We start from the raw sequence: 17,191 nt of genomic DNA, 5'->3' as shown, positions 1-17,191 counted from the left end.
CCCCAGTGGCTAAGGTTGGTTCAGTGGGTTGTGTAGGCTTCCTGGTGGAGGGGACTAGTGCCTGTGTTCTGGTGGATGAGGCTGGATCTTGTCTTTCTGGTGGGCAGGACCATGTCTGGTGGTGTGTTTTGGGGTGTCTGTGACTTTTTTATGATTTTAGGCAGCCTCTCTGCTAATGGGTGGGGTTGCTTTCCTGTCTTGCTAGTTGTTTGGCATAGGGTGTCCAGCACTGTAGCTTGCTGGTTGTTGAGTGGAGCTGGGTATTAGCGTTGAGATGGAGATCTCTGGGAGAACTTTCGCTGTTTGATATTATGTGGATCTGGGAGGTCTCTGGTGGACCAGTGTCCTGAACCTGGCTCTCCCACCTCAGAGGCACAGGCCTGACACCCAGCCGGAGCACCAGGACCCTGTCAGCCACATGGCTCGGAAGAAAAGGGAGAAAAAAAGAAAGAGAGAAAGAAAGGAAGGAAGGAAGGGAGGAAGAAAAGAAAAGAAAAGAAAGTTATTAAAATTAAAAATAATTATTAAAAATAAAAAAATTAAAAAGTAATAAAAAAAAGAAAGAAAGAAGAGAGCAACCAAACCAAAAACACAAAAAAGGAAACAAAACAAAAATACAGACAGACAGAACCCTAGGACAAATGGTAAAAACAAAGCTATACAGACAAAATCTCACAGAGAAGCATACACATACACACTCACAAAAAGAGAAAAAGGAAAAGTATATACATATCATTGCTCCCAAAGTCCACCTCCTCAATTTGGGATGGTTTGTTGTCTAGTCAGGTATTCCACAGATGCAGGGTACATCAAGTTGACTGTGGAGCTTTAATCTGCTGCTTCTGAGTCTGCTGAGAGAGATTTCCCTTTCTCTTCTTTGTCCCCACAGCTCCTGGGGTTCAGCTTTGGATTTGGCTCTGCCTCTCCGTGTAGGTCACCTGAGGGCGTCTGCTCTTCTCTCAGACAGGATGGGGTTAAAGGAGCAGCTGATTCGGGGGCTCTGGCTCACTCAGGCCCGGGGGGAGGGAGGGGCACGGAGTGCGGGGTGAGCCTGCGGCAGCAGAGGTCAGCATGACGTTGCACCAGCCTGAGGCGTGCCGTGGGTTCTCCCGGGGAAGCTGTCCCTGGATCACAGGACCCTCGCAGTGGCGGGCTGCACAGGCTCCCGGCAGGGCAGGTGTGGATAGTGACCTGTGCTCACACACAGGCTTCTTGGTGGCGGCAGCAGCAGCCTTAGAATCTCATGCCCGTCTCTGGGGTCCGCACTGATAGCCGCGGCTCGCGCCAGTCTCTGGATCTCGTTTAGGTGGTGCTCTGAATCCCCGCTCCTCACGCACCCCGAAACAATGGTCTCTTGCCTCTTCGGCAGCTCCAGACTTTTTCCTGGCCTCCCTCCCAGCTAGCTGTTGTGCACTAGCCCCCTTCAGGCTGTGTTCACACGGCCAACCCCAGACCTCTCCCTGGGATCCGACCAAAGCCCGAGCCTCAGCTCCCAGCCCCGGCCCGTCCCCCCGGGTGAGCAGACAAGCCTCTCGGGCTGGTGAGTGCTGGTCGGCACCGGTCCTCTGCGGGAATCTCTCCGCTGTGCCCTCCGCACCCTGTTACTGCGCTCTTCTCCGTGGCTCTGAGGCTTCCCCCCGTCCGCCACCCGCAGTCTCCACCCATGAAGGGGCTTCTAGTGTGTGGAAACCTTTCCTCCTTCACAGCTCCTCCCACTGGTGCAGGTCCTGTCCCTATTCTTTTGTCTCTGTTTTTTCTTTTTTCTTTTGCCCTACCCAGGTACATGGGGAGTTTCTTGCCTTTTGGGAAGCCTGAGGTCTTCTGCCAGCGTTCAGTGGGTGTTCTGTAGGAGTTGTTCCACATGTAGATGCATTTCTGATGTATTTGTGGGGAGGAAGGTGATCTCCACATCTTACTCTTCCGCCATCTTGAAGGTCCCAACCCAAACTTAACATTTTGATGAATTTCCTTCTTGTTAGTTTCCTATGAATAGAGTTGTTAAGTTGTTGATGTTCTTTACATAGTTGTATAAGCAACTTTACATCCTGTCCTTTTTTCTTTTTTACTTTGTATGTGATAAGCAATTTGTAAGCTATTATAAAGCTTTATAAATACCTAATGGCTGCACAATTAAGCATTCACCTAGTGGATGTATCATAATAACGTAACCATTTCCTTCCTGTTAGATTTCTACATTCTAGTTTTAGGGGCTTTTCAATGTTGTAGTTGTGAAGTTTTTCTCATTAAAAAATGCTATTATGAACATCTTCATGCTTAAAGCCATATGAGTACCGCAGCCTGCTACCCGTATACTGCTTCTCATCATTTTACTTGGAAGGGAGTCATAAACACACTCTGCTTTGAGGCGTTTTGTGGAAAGGGACATTACTTAATGAAATGAGATTAATCTCTGATGGTGGGATTCCAGGTATTGGCAGCAGGCACAGGGGGTGTTGGGGGAGAGAACGACAGTTTTGAACAGGAGTTGGCAGGCCTTCTCTGTGTCCTTTCAACCGCAGCAAGTAGACACCTTCCAACCTCACATTTTTCCGGGCCAGCCCTGGCCTCCTGCATTGCCATTCACATGTAGACATTAGTTCACAGAACTCTAAGCCTGGCACTGCCTAAGCGTCGCGGAAGAATTAGATGTGGGAGTCGGAGCGCAGGCAGCCAGGAGAGGAAGTCTGACTTACCTGATGGCCACTCCTGGGCATGATTCCCTATCTGTCGGAGCATCAGATCCTAGTGCTTGGCGAGGCTGTGTCAGGAGCTGGTGATCACAGCTAGCAGTAGAGTCAGGTGGCAGGTACTGTGCCCAGTTAGATTCATGGGGAAGGAGAGTTTCTTCAGATGGAAGGTTCATGGAAAGCAGTGCAGAATGAAAAGGAAGTGGTGAATCCTCATTTTCCGTAAAGGGGTCTGGGGCCCCACCATTCCCTTGTTTTTAATAGGAAAAGCACGTGCTGACTTGGGGAACCCTTAAAGGTGTCCGTGTCACCTTCCCTAGACAGCTAGGGTCAGTTCTTCTAGTTGGCCAGGGATAGGGCAAGACTCCATTAAGATTTTTAAAAGGGGGAAAAAAATATTCATTTACATAATAATTTATGACATAATTAATACATATATACATCTGGTACAGTCTATTTCCAGACAAATGTACCATCAAATTGATTTATCTTTTCTATTTCTTCTCTACTCCTAACTTTCCCTTTAAATTTAAATAATAATTAATTAATACCTCTGGAATTTATTTTTAAACATTTAGAGAGCTAACTCTGCTCAAGGCACTGTCCTAAGTGCTTTGAAAGTATTTTAAAGTATTATCTCATTTGATACTTTAAAGGTGTTATCTCATTTAATCCTCATAGCAACCTATGAACTAGGTACTGTGATTTATCCCCATGCTACAGATGAGCAAACTGAGACCAAGAGGTTAAATAACCTGCCCCTGGTCACACAGCTGGTGAGGGGCTCCAGAATATGTGCCTTACCACTAGGCTGTGCTGCCTTGGGAGAATCAGGTTACCAGAGCACACAGAAGCTGAGGGCCTGAAATGACAAGAGTGGGGAGGGGTATAGTCCTATGTTTCTGAATGTCACTGGAAACCCCGCAGGGAGTAATCATGTTCATTCTCTGTAACATGGGGACGCTCACAGGGGTGATCTAGCTCACACTGTTTATACAAGAAGGAGGTTCAGTTAATCTCCAAATAGTAACCAAGCAAAAATGGACCTACATGAAAGCAATAGTTTCTGGCGAAGATAAGCAAGAACCAGGGCTGGTTATGAAGTCTCCTCTGGCGTATAGCATTGTACGCTGGAAAGAAGGCCACACAGCTGCCACTGAGGAGCAGGAGGAACGTGAGAAACAGGTTTTCCTTCTGCCTTCTGGGAAGCCTCGCAGAGGGTGGAGGACGATGTCCACCCAGGGACTGGGCAAGAGGGGAACAGGCTCCACCAAGAAAGGCTGGACCCAGAAAGGAGGGAGACTGGGAAAGGAAGCAAAAGAATCAGGTGATAACTCAGGGGCAATGGGAGGAGATCCAAGTGGCAATTAGCATCAAAGAGGTTAGCAGGCCTCACCCAAAGACTCATGCCAAGGCCAGACTGGGACTCCCTGGGGGCTGGGGGTCCCTGTGAAGGGAGAAAGATGGGAGATTACAGAAACTGGGGCACAATCAGAGAAGACTCCAACACACCTGACTCCATGCTGAGTCTGTGCTATCAGGTCAAGGCTCCCAACGTTTCTCTAGCAGGAATAAGTTTGGTCTTAGAATCTGGAATAGGATCAATGTTTGGAAGTTAAGCATCCATCCAAAACCACGATGCGTCCTCGGAGTTTTGAACAGGGCACGATAGCCCTTCCTGGTGCCCGAGTCACCTCTGACCTCTGTGGTGGTGAGAGATGGGGCTAAGGACACCCATCAAATGGGAATGTTGTTCATTGAGCGAATAACCAACGGGCTTATAGAAAAGACCCAACGTACATCGTGAAAAGACAGAAAATAGGCTACTGAGGGGTCATCTTAGAGAAATCAGGGACTCTGCTAATGGAGAGAAAAGTCAAATGCTTACATTTCAGTCAGTAAAAAGGGTCTACACCACAAGGCTTGCTTTTCTCTTGAGAAATAGTTAAAGAGAGGACCTGATTGTAGTAGCTTTGTCTTCTCTGAGGAAGAGCATAACGCAGCTCAGTGGAGAGCAGGGCATCTGCAGTGCCGGGAAAGTCAGCAAGTTGCCTGATGACAGATCTACATGGGGTAGTTTCGGAGTGAAGCCTGCAGTTGAAGAGGGTGAGGCTGAGATAACACAGGATTTGCGGATAGATGGCTGTGGCAGCAGGGGGGAGAGCAGGTAGTTAAAGCAGGCAAAGAGGGGCCAGGGGTACTGAGGAAATTATGACAGTAGTCGAAGTTTAGAGCCATGAAATGGGAGGATGGGGCAAGGGGAGGGGAGGAAAGATGCATCAGAGAGGTAGGAGTGGAGGCTGGTTAGGGGAAAGCAGGAGGAAGCAGCTATTCAAGGAATTGACGCATCTTTAAGTCAGTATGTGGGAGAGATAGCCATTGCGAGGCAGAGAGAGAAAGTGTTAAGATGGAGGGGCTTCTGTGCTGCCTCAGCTGTGAATGGCTGTACAGGGAGGGGTCCAGTGGCCAAAAGACAAGCCCAGCAGGGAGGCAAAGAGGGTAAATGGGCAGTGGTTTTCCAGCTCCATCCATGTCTCCGTGGTTAGTTAGTCAAGCAGGGGAACAGCTGAGAGACAGGTTATATGCGGCAGCTTTTTGTTGGGAAAGCACAAAAGGGGTGATCTCTGACAAGGGAGTGTTGAAAATGAAGCCAGATGTGAAAAATAATCTTCAGGCCTAAAAGGGAAAATTAGAAAATGAATATGCCAAGAAACATAAAATTAAAATCTAAAGATTTGCCAAGGAGGACATTAAAACAGTTCTTAAATGGCTATGGAGAAGAAAAGAATTAGGTGAAAACAAGAAATGTTCTTTGCAGCATTTTCTACAACAGGCTGTTTGGACAAACCTATTTAAGTTCCTGGGACCAGGGATTTAGCTCAGGGAGGGAGGTGGGAACTTCCTGAAGGTGCCACTCACTACAAAGGCAATGAGAAGCCATGAGGGTGGGGACACACCCACTGGTCCTTTGGAAATGGGAAGAGGAAGGAGAGAAAATAATGGTCCTGGGGCTCTGTGCGACACACGCCAGAATCGGACAGAAAGAAAAAAGAAACACGTGTACTTTTCTATGCAACTGCTAGTTCAGGATTTGTGAGGGATTTGGGTTTATTGGTTAATGAGGGGCACATTCTGTGTAATTAACATTCAGTAGGTGGTGTGACGCATCACAGTCCAGAAGGCATAAAGCACGAAGCCTGAATGAATTACTTTGAGGGTTGCTAGGAAAAGCCTCAAATGTGCCAAGATTCTTCAAAGATCTCTTGGCCCCTCTGCCCTTGACCCTTCCCCTAGCAGCAGGGACTCTTAGAACTTCCCAGTACTGTTCCTGTTGTGGGCTCTCTGAAGCAGTGTTTCTCAAGTGTGAAGCCCAAGTCCCCCGTGTACCCTAAAACTTCCCCGTTGCTCTGGGGAGAGGATAAGGGATTGTTCAGGGGGCAGCCATGCCTGGCCATTGCCTCATCCATTTCTCCTAATCCCCTCGACTGCCACTCTTTGGAATTCCCTCATTGCCATTGGGTGGGGACCCCGAGTAGTAATCTCTATGACCAAGCCCTTGAGGTGAGGGGAACCGGGACATCCACCCTTTATTTGACTCATAATGGGTTTGGCTGGATCTAGAGCTTGAGCACCACAGAAATGCCCATCCGTCATCTTCCACTTCCTCCTGTGTCTCTGGATGGGGCAGCCTGACAGCAGCACCTCGTGGTGTTTCCAGGCTTCTCTCCAGGACCTGGATCTTTGAACTGTACAAGCACACAGCCTGGCTCTATGCTCTCCTACCCCAACCAACCCTGGCCCCCTACCTGCCCATGGCTGGGTCTGGCTGTACCTTGCCCCAGGGGGCGGTGAACCTTGTGTCTGGGAACCCACCGGGCTCTTTGCAGCCAGAGCCTCAGGCCCTCTCTTCTTTGCCTCAGCCATCTGCAGAGGGCCACATCTGGCCCTGAAAAGGCTGCAGGTTATATCTCGGGCCCTGTGCACCCTTGGCCCCGGGAAAGAACCTGAGTACCTGAGGGTGGCACAGAGGAGACCTCCACGGAGGCACAGAAGCTCAGCAACAGAGCTTCTCAGAGTTAAGGAAATTTCGTGGTCATCTAGCCTAGCACCCTACAGATGGTCCATTCGTAGAAAGTGGAATCAATTTAGTGGGATGCCACCAGCAATTGAGAAAAAAGTTAAACAGAATATCAGAGTGCGGTTTGTGTTTCAGTGATACAGTTTTTCATATGTAGTGTAGACTCGTCAAGAATTGCAATCCAAAAAGCTTAAGAGACCTGATGGAGGTCTCCTAAAGCGAACTGAGAGGCGCAGTAGCTCAAGCTACTGATGTCTTCTTCTCTCCACGTGCCTCCCACCCTCTCCAACCACAAACATACCTGATAATATGTAATTTGCCCTGTGGTGTGTGGTTTAAGGAACATGGGATTTGTAGTTGAGGTCTGGGTTCAAGACTAGCTGGGTGACTGTGGGAAACCATCTAGCAGTGTTTCTCAAACAGTATCCCAAGGACCCCCTTTTCAGAATCGTGAGTTTCAGGGGGAGGGGAGGTTCCTTGTTAAAAATATGCATTTCTGGACCCTAACCCAGGCCTCCTGAATCATAATCTGTAATTGGGGGCCGGGGCAAGGGAGGGCCCAGCTAGAGTATCTGCATTTTCAATAACCTCCCATTGAGTGTGATGTTACGCACACCCAATGTTCCAACCACTGATCTTGACATTTCTGAGCTTAAATTTCTTGATACAAGAGGTAGAGGTGGAGTGGATAATGTATGTGAAGGTACTTTACACACTGTAAAAGCACTCCTCAGACTTGAGGTATTCCCATCCCATGACATCCTTCTCTAAATGACACTTCAGGGAAGATAGCACCAGGAGAGTGGGGTAGTGGGGTCTGTGCACTTAATGGGACCAGGAAAGTTAAACGGAAAAAAAATGAACTAAAACCATGTTTATTTCTTCTTCTGTCTCTTTCCATCTCCCACCTTCTGTCCTAAAGTTTCTCTTCTTGATCTAAGCCCAACGGCAGTACCGTGCCCATCCGTAGAAATGTGTTTAGAGAGGGCCCCGTGCTTTATGGTTGGTGATGATGCATATTGCGACCGTCAGTCTGATGCGTCACGTTAACCTTTTCAAGCCCACTGTAACATTCAGCTTCGTTTAATAGAAAATTCTCATAGGCCTGGATGCTGAGCTTGTTGATTCCCTACTCACCGTGCTTACTTACACTGTGCTTAGCGTTCAGCAGAAGCCTCCCTGAACACATGTGAAATAACTGCCCAACATATCTGGACTAGTGCATGACTGCGGCTGCTGGTGCAGACAGTGCAGGCCGTCAAGGCTTAAATCAGAGATGTGCAGGCTGAAGGCGAGTTACCTGGAGGTGGTAGGGGGCTTTCCCCCAAACCTTAGGAACAGGCTGCCGATCCGGGCCCCTGGGCCTTCCTTTCTTCCGCTTCCCTCCTTGTCACCCTGCCCCTAAGTGCAGCAGCTCTTCCAAGAGGGAGGCTTTATGCTGAGTTCTAGAAGACAAATGAATAAGTAATGGTTTCTCGTGGTAAGAGTGAAAGTCTCAGTGTTCAGCTAGTAGAGGGTGTTCCTATCTCGGTGTCTCTCTGCCCAGTTTTATTGGTTCTGCCCCAGGAGCAGTGCCTGGCCTGAAGGGAGGACAGGCTGGAGCACTAAGGACGGCGCCTAAGGAAGATGTGCCCCTTCTTCCCTGCCCATCTTTCCACTCTTCCTCCTGGTCCCCAGTGGCTGAACTAGTGTAAAACAATTCTATTCCCCTTCCAGATAAACAGTCTTCTTCTGCCTTTGAGTTGAGGGCTCATTCTTTTTTATGTCACTAGTGCCTCCTGTTTATGCTGATGGCTCCAGTGCGGGGTAGGGATGGGGAGGGTTGCAGGGTTGAGAAGGAAAGGAGGTCTTCTCTTCCATTATTCCCAGTATCAACTAGAGTCAAGTGAGAGTGAGCGAGTTAGAAATGATGCCCAGAAGAGTTCGAGAGGCCTGGGAGTGAAGGCAGGCGTGGGGCACGGGGCGGAGCCCTTGGAAGAAGTAAAGGGCAGGGCTTCCCTGGTGGCGCAGTGGTTGAGAGTCCGCCTGCCGATGCAGGGCACACGGGTTCGTGCCCCGGTCCGGGAAGATCCCACATGCCGCGGGGCGGTTGGGCCCGTGAGCCATGGCCGCTGAGCCTGCGCGTCCGGAGCCTGTGCTCCGCAACGGGAGAGGCCACAGCAGTGAGAGGCCCGCGTACCGAAAAAAAAAAAATAAAGAAGTAAAGGGACTACTGGGGAAGGGGTTGGAGGACACAGTTAGCTGGAAGCTCGGTAAAGGAATAATGAAAAGAACTCCAGTGGAACAAGAAGGAATTAGAAGCAAAGCCCCATTCTGGGCAGGCTCTAGACTGTTGCTGCAGGGAGAAGAGCTGAATAATTGAATGGCACTGTGTTAATTTCATGTTTTTTTTTCTTGTTTCCTTTTCTGTTCCCAACTCCCTTTCCCATCTTCTGCCTTCTCTGCACCCTGAATCCCATCTTTTCTATTTTCCTTCTCCCTCTCCTCTGCTCTCATGCACACTTTGCACCTTCCCCCTTCATCTCCTCCCCCCCACCCATCTCCTCCCCCCATGCCTTCATGTTTTACTCTACCCCCACCCCACCCCCAAGCTCTCTGGCGGCTGTGAGTTGACCGTGGTCCTCCAGGATTTCAACGCAGGCCACAGCAGCGAGCTGAGCATCCAGGTGGGACAGACAGTGGAACTGCTGGAGCGGCCGAGCGAACGGCCGGGCTGGTGTCTGGTCCGCACCACAGAACGGAGTCCCCCACAGGAGGGCCTGGTCCCCAGCAGCGCCCTGTGCATCTCCCACTCCCGAAGCAGCGTGGAGATGGACTGCTTCTTCCCCTTGGTGAAAGGTAGGGGCGGGCGGGTGGGGAGGGATGTGGACCAGAGGTCGCTGGGGACGTGGCCTGCTTGTTAGAAGAGCATCATAGCACTCACTTGTCTCAGGAACCCATTCTGACCTTGTGGGGTTTCTCTGGGACCCACTTGTGAAGAAAGTGGCTTGCGAGCTTAAAGGGAAAGAGCTATGGAACGGCCATGTGACTTTGGAAAAGTCCTTTAACCTTTCTGAGTCAGTTTCATCTTAAAAATGAAGGTTGACTTAGATGACCCCTAAGATCTCTTCTAACTCTCCCATTGTATCACCCAACCTCCAGAAAAGTTCTCTTCTACCCATGGCCCAAAGCCTGGACTCCTCCTTTCCCCGCTGACCCCCTCCCCCTCCACAGCTAAGGCAGGCTCCCTGGCCCCCTCACCCCTACCCAGCTGCTCATGCTTCACAAAGGACGGAGCAAACTGCAGGGGAGCACACAGCACAACCGCGTCAGGTTTGACCTTCCCCTCAGCCCTGCCAGGGCCAGAGACACTCATTTATGGGCCTTTGACAAATTACTGGAGCCTTGGCTTCTGTTTTATATAAGCTCTGTGTTCCTTCCACATGCTTGTTTATTCGCTTTTTCTCACATTGGGCAGACTGAACCACTGAAAACAGTGATTCTCCAGTGTGAGGGGTGTCTCTGGACTGGCAGCATCAGCATCCCCTGGGAACTTTTAGAAATGCAAATTCTCAGACCTCACTCCAGACCTTCTGGGCCAGAAACCCGGGGGCGGGGCTGCGGTCTGTGTCTTAACAAGTCCCCAGGGAATTCTGATGCACACTCGAGTTTGACAGCCACTGACTTCAGAAGTCAAGGCTGGCAGCGGCCTTGAAGTCACTCGTTTTACATGGAGGAAACTGAGGCCCAGAGAGGGACAGACCCAGAGTTCTCTTAGCTCTGAGCTTCTTTTTGTCACTGGTCAGGTAACCTGCATCAGGGTTTCCATGCAGACCTGTGCTAGGTATTTATGGGATGGGAAGAGGAAGGGACTTGGTTCTGTTGGGAGGAAGGGACAAGGGTTGCCACGGAGACCTGTTGATGCTACGGGACTAATTACCTTGTGAAGTGTTTTCCTTGCTGGAATTCCATCGGGTCCATCTCAGAAGCCTGGCCTCCTCCTCTCCTCCACGAGGTGGCTCTAGCAGGTTTCATCACTGGTGCTCCCTGGCTCTTCCAAGGGGCCTCGCGGGGGCGGGGCGGGGGTTCCATCTGGAGAATGGCAACTAAAACCTGATTCTCCTCCCTCCCCACACACCTGTGCTCCCCTCCACCGGCTTAGCCACCTCCCGCTTCTCCGCCTTTCCTCTGTGTCAGGAAGTTGTGTGGCATCTGTCATTGCAGGTACAGCTCCTCAGCCCTCTGAAGTAGCCCCTAGAGAAACTCGCGGGACCAGGGAAGGGAAAAGCAGGGGATCTCGGGAGTACGGTTCGGTTTGAAGTCTGACCGTGGGGAAAACGTGGGCACAAAGAGGTCAGAGTTGGGCACGTGAAATGAAATAAGATATACAACACACTTAGAACAGCGCCTGGCACTCAGTACATCCTAGGTGTCATGATAAGTTACAGTTTTTATATCACTTCCATAGATTATTCAGCAAAATGACTGAAAACTCCCATCTCCAGAGACGAAAGCAAGGACAGCGATTTATTTGCTGGGAAAGGCTAACTGGTCACTCATGTCCAAGTGTGGGGTGGTCCGGCAGGAAGGGCTTGGCTACAAGGGGAGACCGGAGGCTTCTTGCCCTAGGTCTGGCCTCCCTGGTGCCTGGCTGGGTGCACCCCTCCCTGGCCCGGCTCAGCGGGGGACGTGGGGGCATCAGGGCAAGAAGTGCGGAGGGAGGGGCGTTAGCGGAGAGTTCACTGAAAATGGAGCTGAGGATGCGGGGCGCAAGCTAGAGGGCAGAGAGAACACAGGGAGTGTGTCACAGAACTTTCCAGCTGCCTCAGACGCCATCATGGCTTCTTACAAGCGCCCCTCCCAGTGCCTATATCACCCATTTCCTTGGCTCTTCCTGTTGGCGGTCCGTTTGCTCTCTCCCAGCATAAGTCAGTTAGGCGGGGCCTTCCAGCGACAGCCCCAGCCTGTGAGCTCTCGCCTGCGCGGACTGCCGACAGTCAGGCTTAAGTCTCTCCTCCACGCGGCATCGCTACGGCCCTGACAAGACCTCGGCTGGAAGTCTGTGCGCTGATGCACACGCCTCAGCTTGGAAAAGCCCCTCCCCCTCCCTCCAGGGCCTGCCCAGAGCACTGGCCTCTTAGCGGAAATTCAGTAAGCTGTTCCTTCTCCCCTCCAGCTGGCTGCCTGCTGGCCACCTGGCCTTCTCTTCTCTCAGACTGATTTGTTTTCAGCAGTTGCTCCACCTTCTAAGTTATGCCCAGCGGGACTGCGGATGAGACGGTTCTGGGGGTTGTGGAGTAGGACGGGGCCTCCTCCGGTGTCGCTGGAGGTCGGGATCCATTTCTTGTTCAGTCCTTAGAAGGCAACTGGTGCTCTTAACCTTCGAGAGAGCGTCAGGCCAGTGCTCCTACGGGCTGTGAGAAGCAGGGGGTGTCCGTGTGATGTGCTGAGTGCCCAGGCCATGACTGCAGAAGGAGAGGCAGAAGAGCCCTGGAGTGTCAGCACGAGGAGGGGACTTGGAGAACCACTAGAGCGGGGCTCTCAGTCCTGGCCACCTAGCATCCCCTGGAAGCTTTACCAAATGACAAGGCTCAGACCCCACCTACAACAAGCGGCGTCAGAATTTCCAGAGTGGGGCCAGAGTTGTTTAAGTGCTCCTCAGGTGAATCCAAGGGACAGCAGGGTTGAGAACCACTGCACTGGCCAGTTTCCTCTCTTGTAGGGGCACCTTCGGGCATAGGAAAGCAAGGTGACTTCCCTGAAGTCACAGGGATAGTTGGTGGCTGAGCTGGAGGAGACCCAGGGCTCCCGCCTCCTTGCCCTGCACCACACACGCTGCCTGCTGGGCTCCCTAGAGGCCGGAGGCCCTTTCTCCAGTCTTTCCCTCCTGTGCTTTCTCAGGAGACAGTGGTTGCTTGTTTCCTCTTGATATATCTGTGGCAGCACTGTTCGTGGAACTGTGTGACAAAGTAGAGCAGCCTGCCTTTCCTCTTATTTTAATGCCCCCCTGACATTGTAGAGCTTCTCCCTTGGGTTGGGCCCTGTGGACCTAGTCATTCTCTTCCTAATCCCCTCTCACTTTCTCAGCAGTAAGTGGCGAGGGCAGCACCTCCCAAGGGACAAAGATTTTGTAGCGGTGGTTTCAATTCTGGGTGCATCTTACAACCACCTGGAGGAGACTTTAAAAATTACTGATGCCTCACACACCACCCCAGACCAATTAATTCAGAGCCGCCAAGGGCGTGGGCATCAGTATTTTTTAAGTTCCTTGGTAATTCTAATGGGCTGAGAGTCACTGCTTTAGGGGTTTGCCACCCCCCAAGTGTCAGGCTTAGAAGGGACTTAAAGATCCATTGGGGGCTTCCCTGGTGGCGCAGTGGTTGAGAATCCGCCTGCCGATGCAGGGGACACGGGTTCGTGCCCCGGTCTGGGAAGATCCCACGTGCCGCGGAGCGGATGGACCCATGAGCCATCAGCTTGGAAAAGCCCCTCCCCCTCCCTCCAGGGCCTGCCCAGAGCACTGGCCTCTTAGCGGAAATTCAGTAAGCTGTTCCTTCTCCCCTCCAGCTGGCTGCCTGCTGGCCACCTGGCCTTCTCTTCTCTCAGACTGATTTGTTTTCAGCAGTTGCTCCACCTTCTAAGTTATGCCCAGCGGGACTGCGGATGAGACGGTTCTGGGGGTTGTGGAGTAGGACGGGGCCTCCTCCGGTGTCGCTGGAGGTCGGGATCCATTTCTTGTTCAGTCCTTAGAAGGCAACTGGTGCTCTTAACCTTCGAGAGAGCGTCAGGCCAGTGCTCCTACGGGCTGTGAGAAGCAGGGGGTGTCCGTGTGATGTGCTGAGTGCCCAGGCCATGACTGCAGAAGGAGAGGCAGAAGAGCCCTGGAGTGTCAGCACGAGGAGGGGACTTGGAGAACCACTAGAGCGGGGCTCTCAGTCCTGGCCACCTAGCATCCCCTGGAAGCTTTACCAAATGACAAGGCTCAGACCCCACCTACAACAAGCGGCGTCAGAATTTCCAGAGTGGGGCCAGAGTTGTTTAAGTGCTCCTCAGGTGAATCCAAGGGACAGCAGGGTTGAGAACCACTGCACTGGCCAGTTTCCTCTCTTGTAGGGGCACCTTCGGGCATAGGAAAGCAAGGTGACTTCCCTGAAGTCACAGGGATAGTTGGTGGCTGAGCTGGAGGAGACCCAGGGCTCCCGCCTCCTTGCCCTGCACCACACACGCTGCCTGCTGGGCTCCCTAGAGGCCGGAGGCCCTTTCTCCAGTCTTTCCCTCCTGTGCTTTCTCAGGAGACAGTGGTTGCTTGTTTCCTCTTGATATATCTGTGGCAGCACTGTTCGTGGAACTGTGTGACAAAGTAGAGCAGCCTGCCTTTCCTCTTATTTTAATGCCCCCCTGACATTGTAGAGCTTCTCCCTTGGGTTGGGCCCTGTGGACCTAGTCATTCTCTTCCTAATCCCCTCTCACTTTCTCAGCAGTAAGTGGCGAGGGCAGCACCTCCCAAGGGACAAAGATTTTGTAGCGGTGGTTTCAATTCTGGGTGCATCTTACAACCACCTGGAGGAGACTTTAAAAATTACTGATGCCTCACACACCACCCCAGACCAATTAATTCAGAGCCGCCAAGGGCGTGGGCATCAGTATTTTTTAAGTTCCTTGGTAATTCTAATGGGCTGAGAGTCACTGCTTTAGGGGTTTGCCACCCCCCAAGTGTCAGGCTTAGAAGGGACTTAAAGATCCATTGGGGGCTTCCCTGGTGGCGCAGTGGTTGAGAATCCGCCTGCCGATGCAGGGGACACGGGTTCGTGCCCCGGTCTGGGAAGATCCCACGTGCCGCGGAGCGGATGGACCCATGAGCCATGGCCTCTGAGCCTGCGCGTCCGGAGCCTGTGCTCCGCAACGGGAGAGGCCACAACAGTGAGAGGCCCGCATACCACAAAAAAAAAAAAAAAAAAAAAAAAAAGATCCATTGGTAGGGGCAATATGCAGTTATATAAAGAACTCCTACAACACAACAAAAATAAAACAATTAGATTTTAAAATGGACGAAGGACCTGAATACGCATTTCTCCAAAGAAGGTATACAAATGGCCAATAAGCCCATGAAAAGATGGGCAAGATCACTGATCATGAGGGAACTGCAAGTCAGTATGGCAATGAGAAACCACTTCATACCCATCAGGAAGGCCATTTTTTTTTTTTCACAAACCATAGAAAATAACAGGTGTTAGTGAGGCTGTAGAGAAATTGGAACCCTCGTGCCCTGCTGGTGGAAAAGTAAAATGGTGAATTGCTATGGAAAACAGTATGGGGTTCCTCAAAAAATTAAACATAGAATTACCATATGATCTAGCAATTCCACTGCTGGGCGTATACCCCCAAAGAATTGAAAGCACGGACTCAGAGAAGTATTGTTCGTACACCCATGTTCATAGCAAAGGTAGAAGCAACCCAAGTGTCCAAGGGATGCATGGGTAAACAAAATGTGGTATATACATATAATGGAATATTATATAGTCTTAAAAAGGAAGGAAAATCTGACACATGCTACAACATGGATGAACTTTGAAGACGTTATGCTAGGTGAAATAAGCCAGACACAAGAGGACAAACACTGTATGATTCCACTATGTGAGGTAACTACAGCAGTCAAATTCATAGAAAGTGGAATGGTGGTTGCCAGGGGCTAGGGGAAGGGGAGGAATGTGGAGTTAGTGTTTAACGGGTACAGAGTTTCAGTTTTGCAAGACGAAAAAAGTTTTGGAGATGGATGATGGTGATGGTTATAATGTACTTAATGCCACTGAACTGTACCCTTAAAAATGTTTTTTTAAAAAAGCATTGGTCCTGGGTACTTCTGCCCCAGGTTCCAAAAAACAGTCTAGGTTCTTCTCCACCCAGCTCTAGAGGATACCTGTGTTGCTTTTCTTTTCCTGTACAGTTCTTGCCCTGGCTCCAGCTGAGCACCTGGAGAAGCTATAAGGAAACACCTGTTTGCTTAGCCAAACTAAACCAGGGCCAGGTGAGCCCTGGGGCAGATGTCCTGGAGGAGAGGGGTGGTGCCCATGGTGACCCTGGCTTGTTTACAGGGAGTCCTCTCTTATGGGGTCTCCTGATGATTTCTCCTGTTATCACCTAGACGGCCTTAGGAACAGCTTACCCAGGCTGGGGAAGGTGTCACGGTACAGAGCAGTGGAGAACAATGGGCTCTGGAGGCATGTACCGCCAACAGCCTGAAGATGCTGAGCAAGTCTGTGATACTGTGGACTTATATTAAGTGTGACGTCAACTCGTAAAAATACCTGACATTTACTGAGTCTTACTATGGGCCGGGTTCTGGGTTCATGCTTTAATGTTTTCCTCATTTTACAGACAAGGAAACCAGGTCTTAGAAAGATCAGGTAACTTGCCCAGAGTCACATAGCTTACTAGCGGTAAATCTACATTTGAACTCAGGTCTGTCTATTCCCCAAGGTCTCACTCTTCACAATGCTCTACGACCTCCCAAGCCTGAAGCCGTTTGAGAACAGCTACTTTAGTTTATTATCCTTCACTCTGACTCAGCTCCCTTGGATTTAACCAGTCTAGCTGGGTGAAGGTTGAGAGAGCGTGAGCCCCATACACACGGAAGCACATACTGCCCTCCCACTCTCTCTCTCCCCTCTGGCCTCCTGTGTTCCCTTCCCTATGGGCAGTAGCGGCAGACAGATTTCATCCTGTGTGTGCTTTGCCCACTAGAAAGAGCCTGGTGTCCCTGGCTGGAGCAGAATGACCCTGAGCAGCACTCTGGCTAGCAGGCTGAATGGGGTCCAGCTCTGCTAGGGGCCAGCCAACCACTGGAGCTGGTCCAGCCTGTCCAGCAGATTCACTGCAGGATGGGAACCCCCTGCACTTTCTGCTTCCAGGGGCCAAAATGTGCCTTTCCTATCTCCTCTGCTATCAAATGCAGACACTTAAAGGCTCCTCCTGTCTACCGACTCTGGAGGGTCTACTACAAGTCTCTCTCTCTTGCTTTTCAGTGTAATTCTGCATTAGTAGCAACTAGGCAACAACTAAACTCTCACGGTTTTCGTTTACTCCATAATGCCACCCATGGGGCTGTACCACGGGAAGCTGAGAAAAAAATTGAAGGATGAATAGTCCCCAAACATTGCCTTTCAAGAATGAAGTGACATGTTAAAACTACAGCTTGTTGGTCTCCACTCCTACTCCATTTGCAGAGGACCACATCTGTGATTGACCAGCTGTGAGGCAGCCACTTTGAAATCCAGGACTCACCCCCCACCCCATAGGACAAAATTATATATGAAAGTGTGATGAATGAGGATGGGAATAAGTTTCCATGCCAGCCTACAAAATTTTATTTAAGAGTAACATAACTGGGGCTTCCCTGGTGGCGCAGTGGTTGAGAGTCCGCCTGCCGATGCAGGGGACACGGGTCCGT

General features: G+C 50.8%; 1 protein-coding gene across 1 annotated transcript in view; it reads left to right on the top strand.

The window, feature by feature from the left end:
- Nucleotides 1-17,191, top strand: part of KALRN (kalirin RhoGEF kinase) — a 683,571-nt gene that overhangs the window by 535,824 nt on the left and 130,556 nt on the right. The window contains exon 34 of the mRNA XM_055084868.1: nucleotides 9,357-9,603. Within this exon, the coding sequence (XP_054940843.1) occupies nucleotides 9,357-9,603 (247 nt within the window). The remainder of the gene's footprint in view (nucleotides 1-9,356; nucleotides 9,604-17,191) is intronic.

Source organism: Physeter macrocephalus, chromosome 1 (assembly GCF_002837175.3).
Source record: "Physeter macrocephalus isolate SW-GA chromosome 1, ASM283717v5, whole genome shotgun sequence".
Classification (NCBI taxonomy): domain Eukaryota; kingdom Metazoa; phylum Chordata; class Mammalia; order Artiodactyla; family Physeteridae; genus Physeter; species Physeter macrocephalus.
This window is presented reverse-complemented; position numbering and strand designations above follow the sequence as displayed.